This window comes from Danio rerio, chromosome 18, assembly GCF_049306965.1.
Source record: "Danio rerio strain Tuebingen ecotype United States chromosome 18, GRCz12tu, whole genome shotgun sequence".
In the NCBI taxonomy this organism is placed as follows: Eukaryota; Metazoa; Chordata; class Actinopteri; order Cypriniformes; family Danionidae; genus Danio; species Danio rerio.
This window is the reverse complement of record NC_133193.1, coordinates 46,070,001-46,094,000: the sequence shown is the minus strand read 5'-3', so window position 1 is coordinate 46,094,000 and position 24,000 is coordinate 46,070,001. Positions and strand designations below refer to the sequence as shown.

General features: G+C 33.6%; 1 protein-coding gene across 27 annotated transcripts in view; it reads right to left on the bottom strand.

Annotated features, from left to right (window-relative positions):
• Positions 1 to 24,000, bottom strand: part of nectin1b (nectin cell adhesion molecule 1b) — a 525,250-nt gene that overhangs the window by 268,811 nt on the left and 232,439 nt on the right. For all 27 annotated transcript variants that reach the window (XR_012393697.1, XR_012393699.1, XR_012393698.1 and 24 more), the window contains 2 exon segments: positions 20,154 to 20,453; positions 16,635 to 16,752 (listed from right to left, as the gene is read on the bottom strand). Coding sequence is in view for 24 of the 27 variants with exons in the window: in XM_073929161.1 (XP_073785262.1) it covers positions 16,635 to 16,752; positions 20,154 to 20,453 (418 nt within the window). In the remaining 3 variants the exon portion in view is untranslated.

Below are 24,000 nucleotides of genomic sequence, written 5' to 3'. Positions count from 1 at the left end.
CTACACAACTGTTAGAAAAGTATGTTCTATATCGTATGAATGTTAGCAGTATAAATGGAATTCAGATGTACTACATTGGGCATTTGTCATTATCACATGACCTATCTATGCAAGTGTCGTATCAATCCCATTGATGATTTCTCTCACGTGGCATCATTGAATAGTGCAGCATCCATTGGATGCACACTTCAGATTCTTGCCAGAAGTAGTAGGTCATCAGAGTACTTATTGCCATTTGTTTTTCGAATACTATGAATTTGGACATATTACTCACCTCACACACTGTTTTTAATGCACAGTACTATCTAGTAGGGAAGTATGCATTTTTAAGAGGCAGCCAAAGTCTTGGTCTCAGTCCTTTACAGTTAATTTAAAATGTGAATATGTCTTGACCTTGATACGACACATATGCTGAAAGCCCTGCACATTTTGAGTTTAGGATCCCATAGTTTAAGTTGTGCACTACTGTCATGTTCTGTTGCTAAGCAACCATCTGCCTCACTTTACAATGAACCATCAATAAAAAAACTAAATCCCTATATATGGCTGTCCGAGTTAGCCTACTACTCAAGTAGGAACTACTTTTGAATTTAAATTTACCACATTACTATTTCAAAATTATGTTTTATATATGAAACATTTGCCATTTGTCATTATCAGCTACCAGCTTTAGTTGTGTTGCATCACTTCTATTCATGAATTCTCTCACATGGCATTACGGGATAGCGTAGTATCCATTGGATGTGAAGGTAATCTTATCATCTACTATTTTTCAAATACTATGAATAACTATGAAACAGACACACTACTAAGCTTGAATATTATTTTTCACATACTACATAGTAGGGAACTATATGATTTTCTACGCAGTTTATGCCTTACCTCTAGCTCTGATACAAGTTTTATTTATAGACGAAATAAAAAAGGTATTGCTGTTTTTGGCTGTTGTGTGTTTGTCCAACGCAATCTCACGGCAATGCGTACCTTTTTGGTTTAGTGGCTAATTCGTATGAATTCGTACAATCTAATTCATACAATTTACTACGATTTGCTCATCCCCCAATGAGAGTTGGGGTTAGGGGTGGGGTTGGGTGCCACGCCTCCTTTTTAAAATTGTATATTTTTTTATGATTGAACTACTTAAAATACTTAAATTTTCTCATGAGATCAGGCTGGTTTGTCAGAGAATAATAGTTTACCGTTATAACTTAAATGTATATAACACACATTTTGTTGCTCTCTGTTTGTGCACGCCTACATTTTAAATAAACAACCTGTGTGAGCAAAATACATGATATGCGAATAGTCCATCTGAACTACAGTAAGAGTCACGTCATGGCAGTGGGGTGAGTAAATGATGACCTATTTGAACTATCCTTAAATAGTTGCTTGGTACACGCTTTAACAATCGCATACTTTAAAGGGTGTTTGAAATTGGCAGTTTGATCACAACAAACTTTGGTCCAACACCTCTGTTAGAACACTGCCATCCAGAGTTCACCGAACAGTTTCAATCTGGAATATAGCTGAGGCCCACATTGGTCCACTTTCGATTGAACTTTGGAGTGGTTGGACTAAATTATGAATCCAGCAGGGGAAAGCATTTCTATCAAATAAGCACACGTGTAAGTTTTGTTAACAAATTCTGGTTCACTTGATAAAAGGGCAGTGCGAAATAGAGCTACATGAAAAAAATAAATAAATAATAAATAAATAAAATAAAAAAAAACAACAACAACATTGTGTTTGGTCTGGACCACAGCAAGTGAAGGAATGGACTTACACCCTTAGCATTTTCAGAGCAAGACATATGAAACAGTTAATCTGCTACTTAAGAAAGCAGTCAAGCATTGAAGTCTACCATTTATTCAGGTCAACAAAAGGGTGAGCACAGAATAGATGGTAGAAATTAGGTCATGTCTCATGTCTTCAGAGCAGAATATATCATGCATATGATACATTCACATCATGTTGAATCTGATGAAAGAGCCACATCTGAAGTTGTTCATGAAACTAATAAAATGTGATGTTATTTCGACAAAAAAGCCTATTGATTTAACACAGTGAATAATTGATTATAATGGACATTTTTCAAAACGGAAACTATAAAATTCCCCGCCTGATTAACAACAAGCAATTAATTGTGATTATTGGAGTTTGCATGTTCTGCCATGTTGACGTGGGTTTCTTCCAGGTGCTTGCAGGTTCCCCCACAGTCCAAAGACATGCGCTATAGGTGGATTGAATAAACTAAATTGGCCATAGAGTATGAGTGTGAATAAGGGTGTATGGATGTTTCCCAGTACTGGGTTGCAGCTGGAAGGGCATCCAATGTAGCGACCCCTGATGAATAAAGAGACTAAGCTGAAAGAAAATTAATGACTAAATGTGGTTATTGGTTTTAACGTAAAACGACATGTTGGAGCAGTAGTGTCTTTTACACTAATGCTATTGTCAGCGATTCAGAAAAGCAATAAGCCATTCATGTGTTCCATTGATTTTACCAAGCTGTTGTTAGGCATGACGCAAAAGCAGAGCAATGACTAGTAAAAGTTCAATTACTAAATGTACAACCCTCAACAGCACACACCACTACCTCAATCCCCAGACAATTTCACGCAAAACTTCTCCTGGATTGAGTTTTAGTCCTTTCTTTTTTTTAAGCAGAGGTCATCTGTCTCTTTTCTATGTTGCTGTAATATTCATTCCCCTTCGGATGGGGAACTCCAATGCTATGTGGAACCTTCCACAATATGACGAAAACCCCATATTGTGGAAGGTTCCACATAGCATTTCCGTTCCCCCCCTCGGGGAACGAGGGTTACTTTAGTAACCGTAGCGTAACCTGGCTTAGGACAGAGTCTTTAAGACAGCTTTCAGGCCCAAAATACAAGCGATTTTCTAAATGCTGACTGCTGCAGAGCAATCTGATAAGATGCAGCAGACGGAAGACAGGAGGAGAGATAGATAAGGAAATATGTCACAATGAGCCGTCTGAAGATAAACTCTAGAGCGTGAGTGCTTATGACTCTTCTGCTCGCTTTATGATATATTTATGCTAAGAATCTCTCGGGCATGTTTTGATAGCTGGGAAATTATCGCAATTCTGAAAGTGAAAGTGTATGTATGTGGGAGAGACAGAACGAGAGAGTGTGAGTAGTTACATCATATTTCAATGTGACATCTGAAACAGGAGATTTATTTCATATAGACGTGCTTAGTCAGACTGTTAAGTAAGTCTGCGTAAAGTCTGGCCCAAATGGTTGCTTATTTGAGCCAAGAATCACCCACTTACACAGGAGGAGATTGTTTGGCTGACGTGTAAAGCAACCAATCAGTTTGATTAGCTTTTACAAGTAGTCTTAAAGGGATCGTTCAACCCAAAAATGAAAATTTGATCACTGTTTACTCACTTTAAAGTGATTTCAAACCTTTATAAGTTTATTTAATCTGTTAACTACAGATATTTTGAGGAAAGCTGATGACCTGTAACCACTGGATTTCATAATAAAGATAACAAATACCATGGAAGTCAGTGGTTGGAGGTTTCCAGCTTTCTTCAAAATACTTTTTAAGTCAAACTGGTTTGGGACCAGTAAACAGTGAGTAAATTATGACAGAATTTTCAGTTTTGGGTGAACTATCTCTAACTAGCTTTGTGGTAAACTACAGTGTTTCTCAACCATGCTCCATGTCTCCTTAACCAAACACACTGAATTCAGATCATCAGACCATTAGCAGATACTGAAAGACCTGTAATGAGTGTGACATAGAAAAGAGACATCCAAAACATGCAGTGTTGGTGGTCCTCCAGGAAAGTGGTTGAGCAGCACTGCTGTAATATTTGTTTCAATCTGCAATACACTTGAGGCCCACATTGGTCCACTTTCAATTGAACCTGGAATTGTTTGAACTAAATTATGAATCCTACAGGGGCATTGAACATCTAAAATTTGAACATGATGTCTCAAGATTTGGCCATAAAAAAGACAGAATGCTCAAGCAAATAAAGTCAAACTGGTTTAGAACAAGTAAAGGGTGAGTAAATGATGACAGAATTTTCAGTTTTGGGAGAACTATCCCTAGCCTGCTTTGTGGTACACTCTTAAACAATCACATATTAGGTTCATGATTGGCAGATTTAGTTTGATCGCAACAAACCTTTGTCTGATTGCTCTGATAGAATACTGTAATACAGTGTTTCTCAACCATGCTCCATGTCTCCTTAACCAAACACACTGAATTCAGACCATCAGCTCATTAGCAGATACTGAAAGACCTGTAATGAGTGTGACATAGAAACGAGACATCCAAAACATGCAGTGTTGGTGGTCCTCCAGGAAAGTGGTTGAGAAGCACTGCTGTAATATTTGTTTCAATCTGCAATACACTTGAGGCCCACATTGGTCCACTTTCAATTGAACCTGGAATTGTTTGAACTAAATTATGAATCCTACAGGTACAGAAAAAATCTAAAAAAAAAAAAAAAAAAAAAGAATATGATGTCTCAAGATTTGGTCATAAAAATAACAGAATGCTCAAGCAAATAAAGTCAAAAAGTAAAGGGTGAGTAAATGATGACAGAATTTTTAGTTTTGGGTGAACTATCCCTAACTTGCTTTGTGGTACACTCTTAAACAATCAAATATTAGGTTCATGATTGGCAGATTAGGTTTGATAACAACAAACGTTGTTCCAACTGCTCTGTTAGAATACTGTAATACAGTGTTTCTCAACCATGCTCCATGTCTCCTTAACCAAACACACTGAATTCAGACCATCAGCTCATTTGCAGAGACTGATAGACCTGTAATGAGTGTGACAGAGAAAAGAGACATCCAAAACATATTTTCTAAGTACGTGGTTGAGAAGCACTGCTGTAATATATATTTCAATCTGCAATATAGTTGAGGCCCACATTGGTCCACTTTCAGTTTAACCTGGGATTGTTTGAACTAAATTATGAACCCTAGTGAGGCATAAAAAATCTAAAAAATAAATATGATGTCTCAAGATTTGGCCATAAAAATGGCAGAATGCTCAAGCACACTTGACTTTTATTATTATAGTCATAATGTTTCCCATTAATACAGATGTTTTAAAACATCTCTCCTTGCCGGGGGTGTTGCTAGGGATTCTGATCCCAATGCACAGATCTTAGCTCTGGGCCCCCTCAGTAGAAATCATGTTTGGACAGATGGGGGAATTATCCCACTTGATCGTAATAGGATCCCAGGTCGGAAATCATGGCACTCCCCCAGTGGAAATCATGCTCCTTCCACCTTGGTAGAAATCAATGAACCACCCTCAGACATCACTGTAGGTCCTATTGTAGGAGTATTTTTCATAATTGTAATTTTTAGTTTTTTTGTGTGTGTGTAATGAAAGAATTCCTCCTTTTATAAACTTTTCATGAGTTCTCAAATGATAAGTACATCCCAGGCTTATTCTGAAAACATACCACTATATACATTTTTGGGAAGCGCCAAATGCATCCCAAGATGTATACTTTTAGCAGCTTTTGTTTTCGCGAATCTACCAGAGATCGGTGTGTATTCCACCAGTGAGACCAGTGAGTGCCATTCACACATACTGTTCTCATGTAAATCTGCCAAAGGCCGCTGTCAACTGACTGAATGACTGACTAACCAACCAACAAACTGACCCACCCACCCTTCTCCATCCCTAAACCCAACCAATAGTGTTTTCAAAAGCAAAGATTGACCCATCCACCCACTTCTCTAAACCCAACCGACAGTTTTAAAAAGGGTCCCAGAAAAAGAAAAGCCTTCTCCTGACCTTTGCAACATTATCACCCTCTTATTTACTTGTTTATTTGACTTTTTGGCTTCTGTTTTTGTCTTAACCACTTTCTGGAAATGTTCTTCAGCATGTTTTGATGCTCTTGTTATTATTATTATTTTTTGATTCTGAGAAAAGCACAATATAAATAAAATGTATTATTATTATCATTATTATTATTATTATTATTATTATAACACAATATTTCAGTGATTTAATTTTTTAAAAAATGTTGTTTTTAAGATTTAGGACATTTTAAGACCCAGTGGATACCCTGAGTATCATTTAGAACTTTCAGTTTTGTGTGAACTATCCCTTTCATATTTACCTTTAAAGTACCAATATATACCTTTAACACCTTTGAAAAGATACTGCCCTGGTGACAGCTTATATATCCTATTTTCTGTGCCCACCAATCAGATAAGAGCTAGCTGGACCATGAAAGCACTTTATATTTTTTTCACAAAATACTTCACGACAGTTTAAGCCTTAAAGTATATGGGAATCAGAAGTCTCAACTGACTTTACTTCAGCATTATGACAGACTTCCCAATGAAACGGAATATTGAATGAGATAAAATGGAGAATGAAGCTTGATTCGGCTTACATCTTTTAGCTTTACCAATCTCTGGCTCACAGCAGACTGACGGCTGGAGAAAAAAAAAATTTTCTATCCAAACTAAAACGGAACACCATATGATTGATATTACAAAGACATTTCTTTAGTGGATTAACTCGCACTAATTAACTATTCCTCACCGGACCAGTAATGCATGCTTACAAAGTAAATAGGTTTTAATTGATTTCATGCTCAGTTTAATGCAAAAATGTGCTTTCTTTCATCTTAAATGAACACTCTTATAGGAAATAGGCTCATAATACAAGTCCCCTAGAGTTTAACACATGAGTTTGACCTTTTTTTGAATCCATTCAGCTGATCTTTGGGTCTAGAGGGAGAACTTTTAGCTTAGCTTAGTTCTTTGATTATTACGCCAGAATGTTGAGTATGAGCATAGTTCCTAGACATGTCGACCTAGAAAATAGCAACTTTTAATTTATCATCGGTTAATTGCACAATTCTGGCTAAAATGAGATTTTATTTGTTCCCTTAAAATCAAGATTACAATTTTCTCACAATTCTGTAGATGTAAAATAAAGGTTAATACGAGTAGGCTATTATTATTATTATTATTATTAATTCTCAAACATGGTAAAACAACAATAATAATATTAGGCCTATATGTAGCTCCACTGTTGGTTAAAATGCTACATTTTGTGTAAACTTGGAATGATGGACTTGAATTGACTTTAAATGTGTCCTGGTTGTTAATGCACAGTAGTAAGTGATACAACTATTCATAATTCTGACGTTGAATTATTATGTTTGAGACATACTGTATGCTTGTCATTTGTCATTGACAACATTATTAGACCAATTTTCTTCACTGGTAAAATGAGACTGTTTGTATTATCAGATTCCCTCTTGCATTATATTCAACATTATATACCGTAGGCTAGGTTAGTTATACTGACCCAGTGAACATTTATTTTCATGCACAACAATTTGTACTGGCTATGAAAAAATAAAAAAATAAATAAATAAATATTAAAATTAACTGCATATTAAAATTAACTTTAATATGCAGTATGATCATGATGTGCACGTTTTCGGTTTCACTTTCACTGCCGAGCACTGTTCATGTCATGGCTGTCGTCACTTCAAAAAAAAAACAAAAAAAAAAACTGAATGTTATTGACAACTTTATTTCCTGTTATTCACAGCCTATGCAGGTAGTACACTGAGCGTCTCAGTAGTGGATATATAATTACATTAAGACAGAACTGACATTTTTGAGTGAATTATAACTTACAAATAACTTTTGTGACACTTTTAGCACCATTTGAGTGTGTCCTCGTCGCTGAGCAACGTATATAAAACAGCACAAAGACTTGTGTGACTGCCTTTCTGCTTCTCCCGAACTTAAAAATATATTTGGCTGATTCGTAGAGATGCTGGATTAAGATCTTTGGGGGGGGGTCGAATTGAGGTTGCGATTTTTTTTCGACTGATCGTGCAGCCCTATCGTCAGTCACAATAAATGATGTAACTACAGAATAGTCAAGCTTTAAATCGGAAAACTTAATTTTATTTTTTTATATGCTAATCTTATCTGATTTAATGATTTATGCTAAGCTAAGCTAAAAGTGGAGTATTCCTTTAAAGCAGACCTTTTATGCCCCTTATTACGAGATTTAAAGTTTGTCTCTGAAGTTCATGGTGTGTGAGAGTGTATTTTCAAAATCAAGTCTTAAATCAAGTCTTAAAATACCCAAAATTAAATGTCTCTTTTCATGCTTTGATCTTAATTGTGCCATTTTGGTGACTGTCGCTTTAAATTCAAATGAGATTGTGCTCTTTTAAAAAGAGGGTGGAGCTATAGATGCCTTCGTATCAGCATAGTGGTCAATTCAGAAATAAGAAAAACGTCTCATGCTAATGATGGAGAGATCATCACTAATGGGTGATCACTCTTGATGATACATACAAAGGAAAAAATGTCAATCAAAGTGTTTGTGCAGACCGATTTTAGCAAGTTTGATTATTTCAAAATAAAATGAATATATTTTTACCATTACGTGCTGGCTATATTTACACACTGATGCCACACAGTTGTGTTTGAACCCCTTATAAAAGTGTTTTTGCATAATAGGTCCCCTTTAAAATACTACTGTACATAGACACTTTTATTTCTTGAGCTGAATGCATTCAAAATATTGCTCTGTTTGTTTAAAAATCCAATTAGTCTCATATAGCAACAGCGGTTCAACCAGAATTACAAGTTTGAGATGGGTTTGTATTTATTTTTGAATCCATTTGGTGCAGAAATGACACAGACCCGATGTTCTTTGCACCATTTTTCCACTGTGCATTTCCAGAAGGCCATTTGTCTAATATTTATGCATATCAAATATTCAGCGTTTATACAATGTAACAGATTTTGGCACATTTGTAATTTAACTGCAGCTAGCACTCGTGTGTGCGTGTGCGTATTTTCACAGTAGCTCTGGACTGAAATGTTCTGCAACAGCGTGGTGATGACCTCCAGTGTAGCGCCCAGGGGACCCTTCAGAACACATTTGGTGTCCGCTCTCCACTGCTGCTGTGGCCGTCCTCTCTTATCTGTCACGCCGGAGCCCGTGTCTCTCCCCATCACTGTCTTCCCCTCCTCTCTCTCCGCACTCACACCATTCCTATTTTTTTTCTCCCATTGTTTATCTGCTTGCTTTTCAAGCAACTCCCACCATTTGAATGAAATAAATATTCCTGCTCTTTTTTTTTTCATTTTTAGCTTTGTTTGCAAAATCTATGACATGCTTTTGTCCGCTTTTATCCTGCTTATTAAGAGTGGGTGAGAGTATTTATAATTTGAATCTGCAAGGCTTCTGGTATAATTTGTTTTTGGTTATTTTAGCTGTACAAAAATAGCCTGTTATTGATGTTCTATTTATTATAGTAATTGTAAGCACTGTTATTGAGAGTGAATAATTTTACCATGAGTGCATCAGAATGACTCAGCAGTCTTTTGTGCCTCACAAAACTGATGCGAAACTGTGAAGCCAAATTAAACAACTAGCTTGGTGTCAGTTTGGGAATAAATTCAGGTGAGATTCAAGGTTTGCTTGGAGTCTGAAATATCTTGCTAAAGTGGACTTTTCAGAAAAGTGGAGAATATACCACTGATCCATGGTGATGACGGAATAGGTAGGTGTGGCACTGAAGCCCCGCCTTCTTTTCTTAGAAAGCTCCACCTACCAAGAATTGCTTTAGAGTCGATATTAAAAGTGAATTTGATGTATAATGTCATATAATGTCACGACTGCTTTATTAGGTACATCTTACTAGTACGGGGTTGGACCCACTTTTGCCTTCAGAACCAAGTGGTGCTCGCTGCAAAGCCATTTGAGGAGAGCTGAGCTCCAGCGAGGGGGAGCTTAAGCTTGAGCTCCACCTTTTTTGCACTTCTTCTACGAGTGATGTCACTGGAGGTAGGGTTAGGGGTGGGGTTGGTGTACGCATTAAAACAGCTTACAGGAGGAGGAGCGACAGCTTATGCTCCCCCTCGCTGGAGCTCAGCTCTCCTCAAATGGCTCTGCAGCGAGCACCCTCTCTTCAGAACTGCTTTAATCCTTCATGGCATAGATTCTACAAGATACTGAAAATATTCCTCAGAGATTTTGGTCCATATTGAAATGATAGCATCATGCAGCTGCTGCTGATTTATCGGCTGCACATCCATGATGTGAATCTCCCATTCCACCAACTCTCATAAGTGCTCTATTTCATTGACATCTGGTGACTGTGGAGGCCATTTGAGTACAGTGAACTCATTGTCATGTTCAAGAAACCAGTCTGAGATGATTCTCACTCTATGACAAGGCGCGTTATCCTGTTGGAAGGAGCCAGTGGGTACACTGTGGTCATAAAGAGAAGAACATGGTCAGCAACAATACTCAGCTAGGTTGTGGCGTTGACACAATGCCCAATTGGTACTAATAGGCCCAAAGTGTGTCAAGAAAATATCCCCAAACCATTACACCATCACCACCAGCCTAAAAGTTGATACAAGGCAGGATGGATCTGAGCTTTAATGTTGTTGACGCCAAATTATGATCCTACCATCAGAATGTCTCAGAAATCGAGACTCATCAGACCAGGCAACGTTTTTCCAATCTTTTATTGTCCAATTTTTAGTGAGCCTGTGCGAACTGTAGCCATAGTTTCCGGTTCTTAGCTGACAGGAGTGGTACCTGGTGTGGTCTTCTGCTGCTTTAGCCTATCAGCCTCAAGGCTGAACATGTTGTGCGTTCAGAGATGATCTTCTGCATATCTCGGTTGTAACAAGTGGTTACTCTTGCCTGTTAACAGTTTCTGAAATATACAGATCATCCCGTCGGATAACCATGCCACATTCAAAGTCACTTAAATCACCTTTCTTCCCCATTCCGATGCTCGGTTTGAACTGCAGCAGATCGTCTTGACCATGTCTAAATGCATTAAGCTGTTGGACAGGTGTACCTAATAAAGTGGCCGGTGAGTGTATATTACAAGTCATGACGACAAATGTTTTTTGTTACTTTAACGCACTTAAATAAGTTAATCTGGTTTCAGCCATTTTTTTTTTGAAGTTATATAAAGTTTAACTATATTTATTAGTCAGTTTGATTGATGTAAGTTGAGATGACTAACTTCAACTGATTCAACAGTGAAATTGAAGGAAGCAATATTTTTTATTTGCAAATGTTAAAACAACATGTCCATTCGGCTGCTTCCGCTGATGTTGTCTTACCAGTTTCACAGTTTACTAATACCACCATCAGCCACTCGAACAATGTAAACACACCTAATTTGCATTTTGGGTCGTTTCTTTTTCATTTATTTCTTTTTCTGCAAACTTTGAAAAGATTCACCTCACATTAAGGACGTAAACGAAGCTACTGTCTTGTAGCAAGTTTTCCCACGTTTCCACTCACTTTATCTCTTCCCTTTCTTCTCTTTCATTCAACTCCCAGTCTCAGCATACCAATTACTAATAAAAATGCCTGAAGAAGACCTCAGCTCCATCCGCGAGTCCCTCTTCACAGAGTTGGCTGCAGTATATGTGTCCTTTGATACCCTGAACAGCCCAGAATGCTCAGCGCTTTCCTCTCTCATTAAAACCCAGGCCGGTCCACAGAGGCACTGCACCCTGGGCACTGCCAGCTATTAATCCAGCACAGCTGAAGTCCGGTGACATGTTTTCCTTTCCCGGCTTTCGCTGCCTAATTACAGAACAAATTGCCACATTTATCTCTCAGTTTTTGCAGCATAATCCCTCCGTTTTTTTTTTTTTTTAACTGGAGCTGGTCCACTTTGTCTACCGTTGTTGGTGGTGTTTGTATTGTTGGCATTTACATGCACATGCATTCACCGGGTGATGAATGACAGGACATTTCGCCGTGCTAATTGGCATATAAGTGTGGCGCGTATGGTGATAGCATGGCGCTGAATTATAATGCTGCAGTGGGGAGTTCATGCACAAGGTTATATGGGTCATCTTACAGAGAAAACCTGACCCAGGGGCGCAAGAACAATCTGGAAGCACACATTAGAAACCTTATCAGCTTGTCGCATAAATATTAATTAGGAGATGTAACTAGTGATAGGCTGATAGGTGAAGCAAATTAATAATCCACTCGCTTGACTGCTTTGCCCAATCGGGGATATGCATATTACTGACCAGGAGCCACAGAGCGCATGATTTGTCTGCATGTGTTTTTAAGGCCTGTATGTCAGGAGAGTTTAGAGCATTTGAGAGTTTAGATCAAAAGATGATGAAGATTTAGATACAGATTTATTTTACTGAATTATTTATACAGAATTGATACAATTTTTTTTAACAAAAGTTTTGCAAAGTTTACTTAGAATTTCTTCTTGTTTCTAGTAAAAAAAAAAAAATCTACATTTCAAAGTGAAAACAAGATATTTTTTTTTACTTATCACATTATATAATGTTTTTTTTTTTTGTGTTAAGAGGAAATAAAGTCTTTCTTCTGAAGGTGAAAACAAAAATCAAAACAATACTTTTACTTGATCTCAGAATTTTTAGATATTTGGAGTAGAAACAGGACAAGGCAAAGCAAACAGGACGCAGCACGTTGACGCAGATATCGGCCCACCACTAATATATATATATATATATATATATATATATATATATATATATATATATATATATATATATATATATATATATATATATATATATATATATATATATATATATTTACGCAAGACTCTTATTGTGCGATCAAAAAAATAATAAAAAAATAAAAAAACATCGCCGTGAATCTATTCTCAAATTTGGGTTAAGAGCTGGGTCTGTTCTATACAAGTTATGTTGACTTTCACCTTGATATTTTAGCGCAGATGTATACATGACCAGTGAGCCGTCTGACGAAAAAGTGCCCTTGTGAATCAAACCAGCAGGATGCCTGACTTTAACTGCAGTTCGACAGTTTCACTTCAACTCATGAACATTTAATGCATGCCCTCGTGACAAACAGGGGTATTAGACACAAATAAGGAGTAAGGGTGAGAGTATTTTGGAATTTAATAACCCATGGCAAACGGAAAGAAAAAAATTCAGAATTTCGCGATGTGTGCGTGTGTGTTTGTGAGTGTGTGCGGCCCTTTACTGACAGCCATGTGTGTGGATCTTGTCCGAAAATATGACAAAAAGTCTTAAATGACGGTAATAGTTTGATCGTGGTGTTTACTTCAATAATGGCACTAATATTTGCATACTCCACATGTCTTAATTCCATTTCTGTTAAGTTCAGTTATGACTTTAGTCGGATTAAGGTGATCAAAAATCACTGTTTGGAGCTTATGTAGGCCAACAGTTTAAAATTCATATCTAACTGAATAAACAGTTAGTAAACACAAGTACATTTTTTTGAACATCATTTATTTTCATCACCTATTGTCATAGTAGAACAGTTTCTCAAGCAGTTTGTGATGCATTTTGGAAACAGGAGATGAACCCCTGGTCTAATGCGCGACCTTGCTTGAGAGACCCGTTCTCAAAGACATATTATTTTGGTGGCACACATATTCTAAATGCCTTCATCAGAATTCAAACGAGCTAATTTAATCTAGATTAATTTAGATTAATTCTGAGATTAATATGTATATATATATATATATATATATATATATATATATATATATATATATATATATATATATATATATATATATATATATATATATATATATATATATATATATATATATACACCATTTTGAGGGATATAAACAATAACAATGTTATTTCCTACATATCCTACAATGTTATTAATACATAAATATGTATTTCCTGTTTTACATTTTTAATTTCCACAGCTTCAACGAATCCCGAAACCTCCACATATTGATACATTTTTAATGATAGCTGTGTTAACATTAGTTATGACTGAATCACCTCTTGTTACAGTTCTGAAATAGTTTGACGACAAGCAACTGTTAATGGAACAATGATATCACCATATTGAAATGGTCTATATATAAGAAGTTCAGATGCAAAAACTTCTAAATGCCATCTAAAATTTTCTTCTGAAATTAGCATTTTTAACAAGCTCATGTGTGTAGGATCAGTAATATCACTTTTATGGGAAAGAATAGGTTATTTTTTATTATATACATATACATATTAATATTATTATTATTATTATTATTATTATTATTATTTTGTTAGTAGTAATGTTACACTATGTTAATATTACACTATGTTAACTATTTACTTTTTATTATTCAGGATATACATTTCAGCTATTGAATGCTTTCAAACTTCAACCACATGCCATGGAGGTATATACACTACATAATGTACTGTATGTGTGTGTGTGCGGTTTGTGTGAGTGTGTATGAAAAGGGTATTAAAAATGATTAATACAAGTCAATTAATGAGTAACAGTTAGCAAGACTACGCTCTTGAGCGCACCACATACACACCAGCATCACTGTACACAGAAAGGTTTATAAAACAAACCTGATACTGTGCTGTCAACACATTCGTTTGCTAGGCAAAGCAATGATGTCATCTTTTGCCTACTTAGTTTGCATCCAAACCCGTAGCACCAGTAACTCAACCAGCAAACATCATCACAAGACTCACACAAGACAAACACAACACAATCTCACTGTAAATCTCTCTTCTCTCAAACCAGTATATTGGTCAGGTAAACAATACAGAGTACACAAAGCGTCGCTTATTTTCTCACGTTTGATCTTGTTTGAACGGTTATCAATGGCTCGGTTAGGACTGAATAGGGCTATTGTAACCGCCTTTACTTATCTTGATGGAGTGCTAACCAGCAGTGAATGAAGAAGTAGTTTATGGAAGGAAATTATTCCCTTATCTGCCCTTACACATCGAAGCTGTCATGTAGCGTTAGAGTAAAGTGAACATTTCAGAGGAGTGCTCTTCGAATATCAGTCGTCATTCATTTCCTTTAATGATGCCGATTTACACAAGCAGTCAAATGGTCAAACACACACACAGATCTGAGGCAGCTTTGATCTAAAAGATTAAGAGCAAATGCTTGACATTGGTTTTTATAGACGTCAAATGATAAATTATAAAAAAGGATGTATTTTTAATGTATTTATTTTTTTATTTATTTAATTATTATGGATGGATGAAAAAGAAAATTGATTAGCATACATGTTGCATACAATGCTCAAATAAACAACGAAAGGAAATATTGAAAATTAATATTTTTATCCATTTCTCAGTGAATATAGGCAATGTATTTTGGTACATTTAAACAAAACTGATTTATTAAACATATATATATATATATATATATATATATATATATATATATATATATATATATATATATATATATATATATATATATATATATATATATATATATATATTTTATATATATATATATATATATATATATATATATATATATATATATATATATATATATATATATATATATATATATATATATATATAATATATATATATATATTTTATATATATATATATATATATATATATATATATATATATATATATATATATATATATATATATATATATATATATATATATATATATATATATATATATTAAAATAATAGTTTAGTCACCAAACAAAATTAAACAACCTACAAAATTCCAACAAAAGTTTTCAACGTTTATTTTTTTTTTGCTTCTTTTGATTTTTCCTATTTTTAAATTTGTATTTAATATTTTCTATAACATATAGATTTGGATGTACTCGTTTTTGGACTGTTATCATAACTTATTTTGTTAGAAAAGCTCAAGATTTGACTTCAGTACTACTGACTAATCTAACATATATGCACAAATGTAGTATTGCATAGCTTCCTATTAAAAATATGAATTTACAAGCAAGATTTGTGAGGGGTGTACTTATATATGCTGAGCTCTGTAAATGTAACATTACAAAATAAACAATATTTATAAATATATAATCTTTTTTTTTTCTGATTGGCTACAAAAAACACTGATGTCCAATGACCTGCATAATAAATCTTACTTGCCTAATTAATCTAGTACTTGTGCATATTAGGAACAAAAAAAAAACTTTCAAAACGTAATTTTAGCTACTTATTTGAAATGTTGAAAACACAATTCTTGAGATATTTGGCATTTTGGTCAAGTGGCAAAGGTAACATAAATGAATTATTATAAATATTATAAATTGGTTAAGACAATTATTTTAAAACTTGCTGAAAATCTTCTCTGGCTAATAATTTAATCAGTCTTCAGTTGTATAGAATGCTCATAAAATGTTAAATCAACACTTTTAGTATTACATATTTATAAATGGTACTGTAAATAATGAAAATAAGCTAAATTACATATTTACCATTAATAATAAGTTACTATAATAGTCTCAACCAAGTATATATATATATATATATATATATATATATATATATATATATATATATATATATATATAAAAGAAAAACTTGAAAACTTTAACATATAGCATAAGCAAAATTATGTAATAATAATAATAATAATAATAATAATAATAATAATAATAATAATAATAATAATAATAATAACTTTGTTAACTTCTTTTTTGAAAAAAAAAAAAAAAAAAAGTATTTGTCTTCCACCACTATGCTTTGCGTTCAGCATGTGTGACTCATTCATCCCAATTACATTTATAAGCCGAGACAACAAAAGCGATTCTCTGTAATATGGATTAGTAGGTCAGGAAAGAGAACTCACAGTTTCCACTGGTAGACAGTGACAGGTGGATTGGCGTCTGCATTACATGTGAGCTGAACGTTTGGACGATTCAGGTACCAGTTGCCATCAAAGCCTTCGATTTTCACCTCCGGTTCATCTGCATAAAAATACAAGAAAAATAATAACAGTCAGGAAAGAGTTCAGATAAATGTTCTGGGTCACATGACACGACAATGGGCACTTGTCATAATACTGATTAATGGTGTGGGGCTTGATGCTGAAAGGTCAGGAGTTTCTATCTTAAGTGATTGGGAAGAGAGTCAACGAGTGAAGGGTTACAGAGACTACAACCACCATGCTGCCCTTTAGCTAACAACAACAACAACAACAACAACAATAATAACAATAATTGACATCCTCATCAATAATTATAAAAACATAATAATTATAAAATAATAAATACATAATTAAAATAAAAAACAACAACAACAGCAAAAAGAAAATAATAAATGCATAATAAAAATAAACAATAATAATAAAAATAAACAATACTACTAATAATAATAATAATAATAATATACATAATAATAATAATAATAATAATAATAATATACATAATAATAATAATAATAATAATAATAATAATAATAAAACAAATAATAAATAAATAAATAAATAAATAAATAAATAAATAAATAAATAAATAAATAAATAAACACTAACTTTTTGTTTTGTATTTGTTACTTGAAAAAACAACCAATTTGTCACATGACGTGACGACGGACATTGTCGTTATAGTGATTAATGGCGTGAGTCTCGTAGCAGAAAGGTCAAGAGATTCTTTCTTAAGCGATTGAGAGAAGAGCCAACAAGTGAAGGGTTACAGAGACTACAACCACCGCGCTGCCCTTTAGCTACCCACTTAACCGCAAGCCACTTCAGGGCAACTATTCCAGAAATTGGCCTAATTGGATAAGGACCTCAGCTAAATGCCAAATTTCAATTCATTACGGCACAATTTTTTTTTTCTTTTCTATTAATGACAGTATTAAAATGCACTGCATTACTTGATGGTAGCGGTCAGTAATTTCTACGTCTCTTCAGATTTATGCTTAATTGCTTTCATGAGCATGTATGAGGCTGAGCAAATTCAATTTGGAAATGTTATAGCAAAGGGTAACTTGATTAGCAGAACACTCAAAGTAAATCAAGAATCGGGACGATTAACACAGTCTTCCTTTTACACACACACACACACACACACACACACACACACACACACACACACACACACACACACACACACACACACACACACACACACACAAAACAAGCATCGCATTGTTTCTTTTTTTCATGATGCATATTAAAGTAATTCATGTACAATCAATCAATGTAAATTAGCAGTTTTCCATATTTTTGTTTTATTTTTTATTTTTTTACACATTTATTTATGTTTTTGAGTTGCATTATGGGTCCTTGATCTTTCTTCCAACAACATTTAACCTTTATTAACATTTTAATAGTTTAAAGTGATATATTGTCTTAATATTATAATATTAATATTATAATTATTATAATAGAATAATAATTATATTATTCTAGTTAAAATAAAACAAATAAGACTTTCTCCAGAAAAAAAAAAAAATATATATAAGAAATACTGTGCAAATGGTGACATGGTGGCTCAGTGGTTAGCTCTGTCGCCTCACAGCAAGAAGGTCACTGCTTCAGGTCCCAACTGGGTCAGGTGGCGTTTCAGTGTGGAGTTCGCATGTTCTCCCCATGCTAGCATGAGTCGAATAAGCTAAATTGGCCTTAGTGTTTGAATGAGTGTGTATAGATGTTTCTCAGTGATTAGTTGATGCTGGAAGGCCTTCAGCTGTGTAAAACATGCTGGTTAAGTTGGCGGTTTACTCTGCTTTGGCGACCCCTAATGAATAAGAGACTACGTCGAAGGAGAATGAATGAATGAATATTGTGGAAATACCTTGCTGTGTTAAACATAATTTGGTAAATATTTGAAAAAAAAACCCAAACAATTTGCAGGAAGGCTAATACTTTTGACTTTAACTGTACGTCATGTTAAAGCATGCAAACCAAAACATTATTTTCATGACGAATAAAGACACAGCATACACCTCTCTCATAGTTTTTACTACAAATATGGATTTCAATTGATTTGTTTTAGTTATTTTCAATGAAAGTTCCCTAAAACGGAAGTGCAACCCACAATTTGAAACTCAGTAGTCACATGCGGAAAAACAGTGGATTGTGTGGGAGAATGGGTGGATTTCCTCTATCTCTTGTGTTTTATTATGGGGGTTGAAATGCTGCTCTGAACTGCCCGAAACAAAGGCTGAAAACAACGGCACTGAGACAGGCCAGTGACACATCTCTTCCTGCTCTCAGCCTCCTCCACAACACTTGCGTAACGCTACGCCATAAACATCTTATTACCGAGCACAAATACATTTGCATGCATTTTGTAGACATCCGTTGACATTTCAGTGGGGTCTTACAGATGTGTCGCTTGGTGGACAAATCAAATGAATCATGCATGATGAATCAGTTCAATTACATCTAAGTTTTGAGTTAATATTGGAAAACATGTAATTCTGTCTATATTCTGCACTAGAACTCTTTTCTCTTTCTCTATCTCTTATGGTGATATATTTTATTTTTAAGCTGTTTTAAGCTCACTAGGTCTGTATTTATTTGAACAAAGTGGATTTATTTTACAATAGTAATATTGTGAAATGTTTTTACAGTCATCGAATGTGTTTTAATATAATGTGCTTAGCTATTACTAATGGTTCTGTTTTATTTGCTTGCTTGTTTTTTCCCCAGGATGAATTATTATTATTTTTTTCGGCCTAATAATTAAGTTAAATTAAATTAAATTAAATTAAATTTCAATAAATTAACTTTCAATAAATTAAATTTAAAGGGTTCATTAATAAATAAAATAGGGAAAAGCCTTATTTTCTTTGAAATAAAAAAAAACTTGTCAAATGTTAAAGCTGCTGTCTATTTTTTTATCACTTTTTTATCATATTTGCAAAACTATTTATTTATTTATTCATTTGCATACTGAATAAATAAATAAATAAATAAATAAATAAATAAATACATTAAAAATAATAAATTTATAAATGACAAAAGGAAAAATAAATAAATAAATAAATGTCATTACATCATTAAATGACAAAAGAAAAAAAGACAAAAGGATACTAAATAAATAAATAAATAAATAAATAAATAAATAAATAAATAATATGTATAAAATAAAATAAAATAAAATAAATATTCTTCTTCTTCTTCTTCTTCTTCTTCTTCTTCTTCTTCTTCTTCTTATTATTATTATTATTATAAATATTAGTTTAATACTAAATAATATTAAAACTAATTGTGCTGTTTAAATAAATGCAAGCTTGCCAAGCAGAACAGACTAAAAATACAAGAAAAACATCTTTATCGATATTTTTATCACTGTATAATCTGTCAACAACCAGCAAATTTTTCAGTGTAAATAGTAGTTTTTAAAGGCATTCTTACACTGCACGTTGAGTATGACGCTGTCGGTGAATCGCTCAGAACGGTAGGTGACGATGCAGGTGAGCTTCTGTCGGTGGGTTTCACGGCTGGGCAGCACGATGTAGTTACTGCGCACAGTCACAGTGCCATTGGGATTGCGTGTTTCCTGAAACGTGGCCTCTCCTTTCAATGTTGTGTCCCATTTGATGACGCTGGGAGGCTTGCCATTGGCCGACATGCAGGTGGCCACGGGCATCTTGCGTTTTGGGGTCCTTGCCACGATGGTGGGTGAAGTCAAAGTCATCTTGGTCACTGGCCGTGCTGGAGGAAAAAAGTATATGGTTAAAAATGCAAGAAAATAAACAATGCAGAATCAAATCAGTTTTATTGTCACATCATCAGCAGCACGTGTTCTAATGAGTGAAAAGCTTAGGTGCTGACTCCAGACAGTGCAAAATACAGAAGACAATGAGGATATGCTCAGCTTGAAGACATTTAAATTACTGTACTGTGAAGGTGTAAAATGTAACAATAAAAGCTATCTGAGATGATGCCAAGAGACTAAACATAATAACGTTCTAATGCTATATGTGTTAACTTTATTAGCATCCAGGTTTCACTCTTTCACTATTTAATTGGATAGTTCACAAAAAAATACATTTTATGAAAAACCATTAACTCCCTTTACTCTTCACTTGCACCAAATTTATTTGAATTTCTGGTAACACTTTGGTCATATTTCTTGCTATTTCATGCTATTCATTTATTATCTGTCTATTGTTAAGATATGAACTGTTCATTAGTAGTCAAACAGCCAGCAAAAAGCAGACACTACAGATCAAAAGTTTAAAAGATACTTGCTCAGTTGTTTAACTTTCTGCTTATGATTTGAATCCAACGTGGAAGAAAGTAGTTCCTCATACAAAAGGGTTTTTGAGACTTTCCATGTTTGATTTTGTTTTTATATAAACAATTATGCCGTCAAACTGTTCTATAAACGCAATATCACACTCGTAGCAGTGTTATATGGCTGTATATCGGCACTGCAACGCACGCCTCCCACCAGTGCTGATATACAGCCATTTCGCACTGCTACGAGTGTGATATTGCTCATATATATGTGTGTGTTTGTATATATATATATATATATATATATATATATACATACACATATATACATATACACACACACACACACACATATATATATATATATATATATATATATATATATATAATATATATATATATATATATATATATATATATATATATATATATATATATATATATATATATATATATATATATATATATATATATATATATACACACGTAATACGAGATCTCGTCACATCCCTTCAAACCAATCACAAAGCTTATGCTATGCATCGTTATGTCATGCAAGTACATCTTTTTCGAGGTACATGGGTATGTGAAGGCTGGGCCGGAATGTACTCGTGCCCTTGGCACAAGTATAATATCATAATAGTATAATACGTGTAAATCATAATATAATAAGTATAATTCAGTCTTAACAAAACAGATCACGTGACTCCACATTTTATAGAGAAATTGATTGAAAAAATTTGATCGATTATGAATATAGATTTCGATTACTTTTCGATTAATCGCCCAGCTCTAATTGCAGCCATATGTAGCTCTGGCTACATAATTGCCGCTCTCCAGAAATGTATACAGGGTTTCGCTTTCACAATGATCCTGTGTTGCTTAGAACACTGTTGCAGTGTAAACAAAACACATACAGTTTTTTTTTGTTTTCTTTGTTTCTTTCTTAATTGAAAACGACCCTGTAAACAACAGCAATAAAGGTGCCCTTGAGAGCCGAGGCAAAATAACAGCTTCTTTTTCTCACTGATCCACTAATCTCACCTTTGCGAAAAGTCTTTTTTTTCCCCCTCCGTCAGTACAAATCAAGCACTTGGCTAATTTATTTCCCCCCTTCCCAGTGTTCAAAGCAGAAGCATCACTCAAACACTCAAACTGATGTATTTTTGGGGGGAGGGGAGGGGGGGTGCCCAAAGTCATACAATCTCGATCTTTTATATGCTGCCAATTAGCAATTACCAAGACCTGCATCAAGAAAAGGGAAGATGAGTGTGGGTGTGTGTGTTTATATGAGTGTGTGTCACAGAGTGCTGATAGCCGGGCTGAGGTTTTGTGGCGAGGGGTTGATATGACATGAAGAGTCCCTTTGAAAGCACCGAGCTGGTTATCTCCATTCAGGTTACTCGCTCTTACTGCGATGCCAGCATTCTCTGAGGACGCATGTGAAGGCGATATACAAAATGGGCTTGGGAGTTAACAAGCCACACCAGTGAAGAAGAAGAAAAAAAAAAAACTCTACTTGAGCCAAGCAGCTCCCTTTGCTGGCTTAATGGAAAACATATCAACACTTCATTTCTAATTAGATCTGCAATCAGTGGGAGCATAACCCACCTCTCTAACGAGATACTCCTCTTTCGCACTCCATCACACACACATGCACGCACACACATACATGCACATCATGTTTTTTTAACCTGCACAGCTTTCTAAAAGATGAACAACTAAAAGGACAGCTTTTTATGTCTCTCTATAATTCATTTATTATAAGAAATCAATAACTGTATTATTATTATTATTATTATTATTATTATTATTAGTATTATCTACATTTTCTACTAGTCATATATTATGTTTGTAAAAAAAAGTCTAAAAATCTCCTTTTCTCACACTGAAATTGGTTTGACATTTAAACAAACAAGCTTAAAAGTGGTCCTCAAATATAAGCCACTGTGCACTTTTAGTTCTTTCTAAGTTCTAAATGCATTTGTAGCATAAATGATATGATTTATTGTATTCCCAAACTTTTTTTCGTCAAAACCTAGACCAATTTGTTTTTATTTATTTTATTTATTTTTTTTACCAAAATGTACTTTTTTATTTGATTTACGTTTTTATTTATTTAATTAAATTTTATTTTTCCATTTTTTTTTTTTTACTTTTTCCATTTTAATTTCTTTTTATTTAATTTTGGTTTGTTTAGTTTTATTTTTTTATATTATACTTAATTTTTTTTTAATTATTTTGTTTAGTTTTACTTTTTATTTTGTTGTGTTTTATTTTATTTTGTTTTATATAGTTTTTTTTTTTTACTTTTTAAATTTTGTTTTTTCAATTTATTTTCATTTCATTTTGTTTAGTTTTATTTATTTTTTTTAATTATTATTATGTATTTCTATTTAAGCTAATTTATTATTTAATTTAATTTAACTTTGCTTTGTTTTATTTTAATTTTCTTTACTTTTTAAATTAATTTTAATTTTAATTTTAATTTAATTTAATTTAACTTTAACTTTTTTCAATTTATTTTGTTTTGCTTTATTTTTTATTTTATTTTGTTGTGTTTAATTTTATTTTGCTTTATTTTATTTCATTTTGCTTAATTTTTTATTTATTTATTTATTTATTTATTTTAAAATTTTGTTTGTTTGTTTGTTTGTTTGTTTAGACTTTATTAATCCCGAAGGGAAATTCATGTCACAGCAGTGCTCTTCATCCTATAAGATAAATAAAAATAAATTACATATATAAAAAAGATATAATATACAATGAAATTAATAAAATTACATTCATACTGCACACCTTAGTTTCAAACAACAAGTAGAAACTAGTCCCTATCTACAGTATTAATGCTATTACAATTCAGCATAATTCACGTAGCATGACTTTAATTTTATAAAACTATCACTGTTGGTAAAAATGACTACTGTTCCCTGTCAATTTTATTTTGTAATGTTGATTAATAAACACAAGGTTCAAAAACTGTATTACTATACTTACAGCCAGCAGCACTGTTGCACAA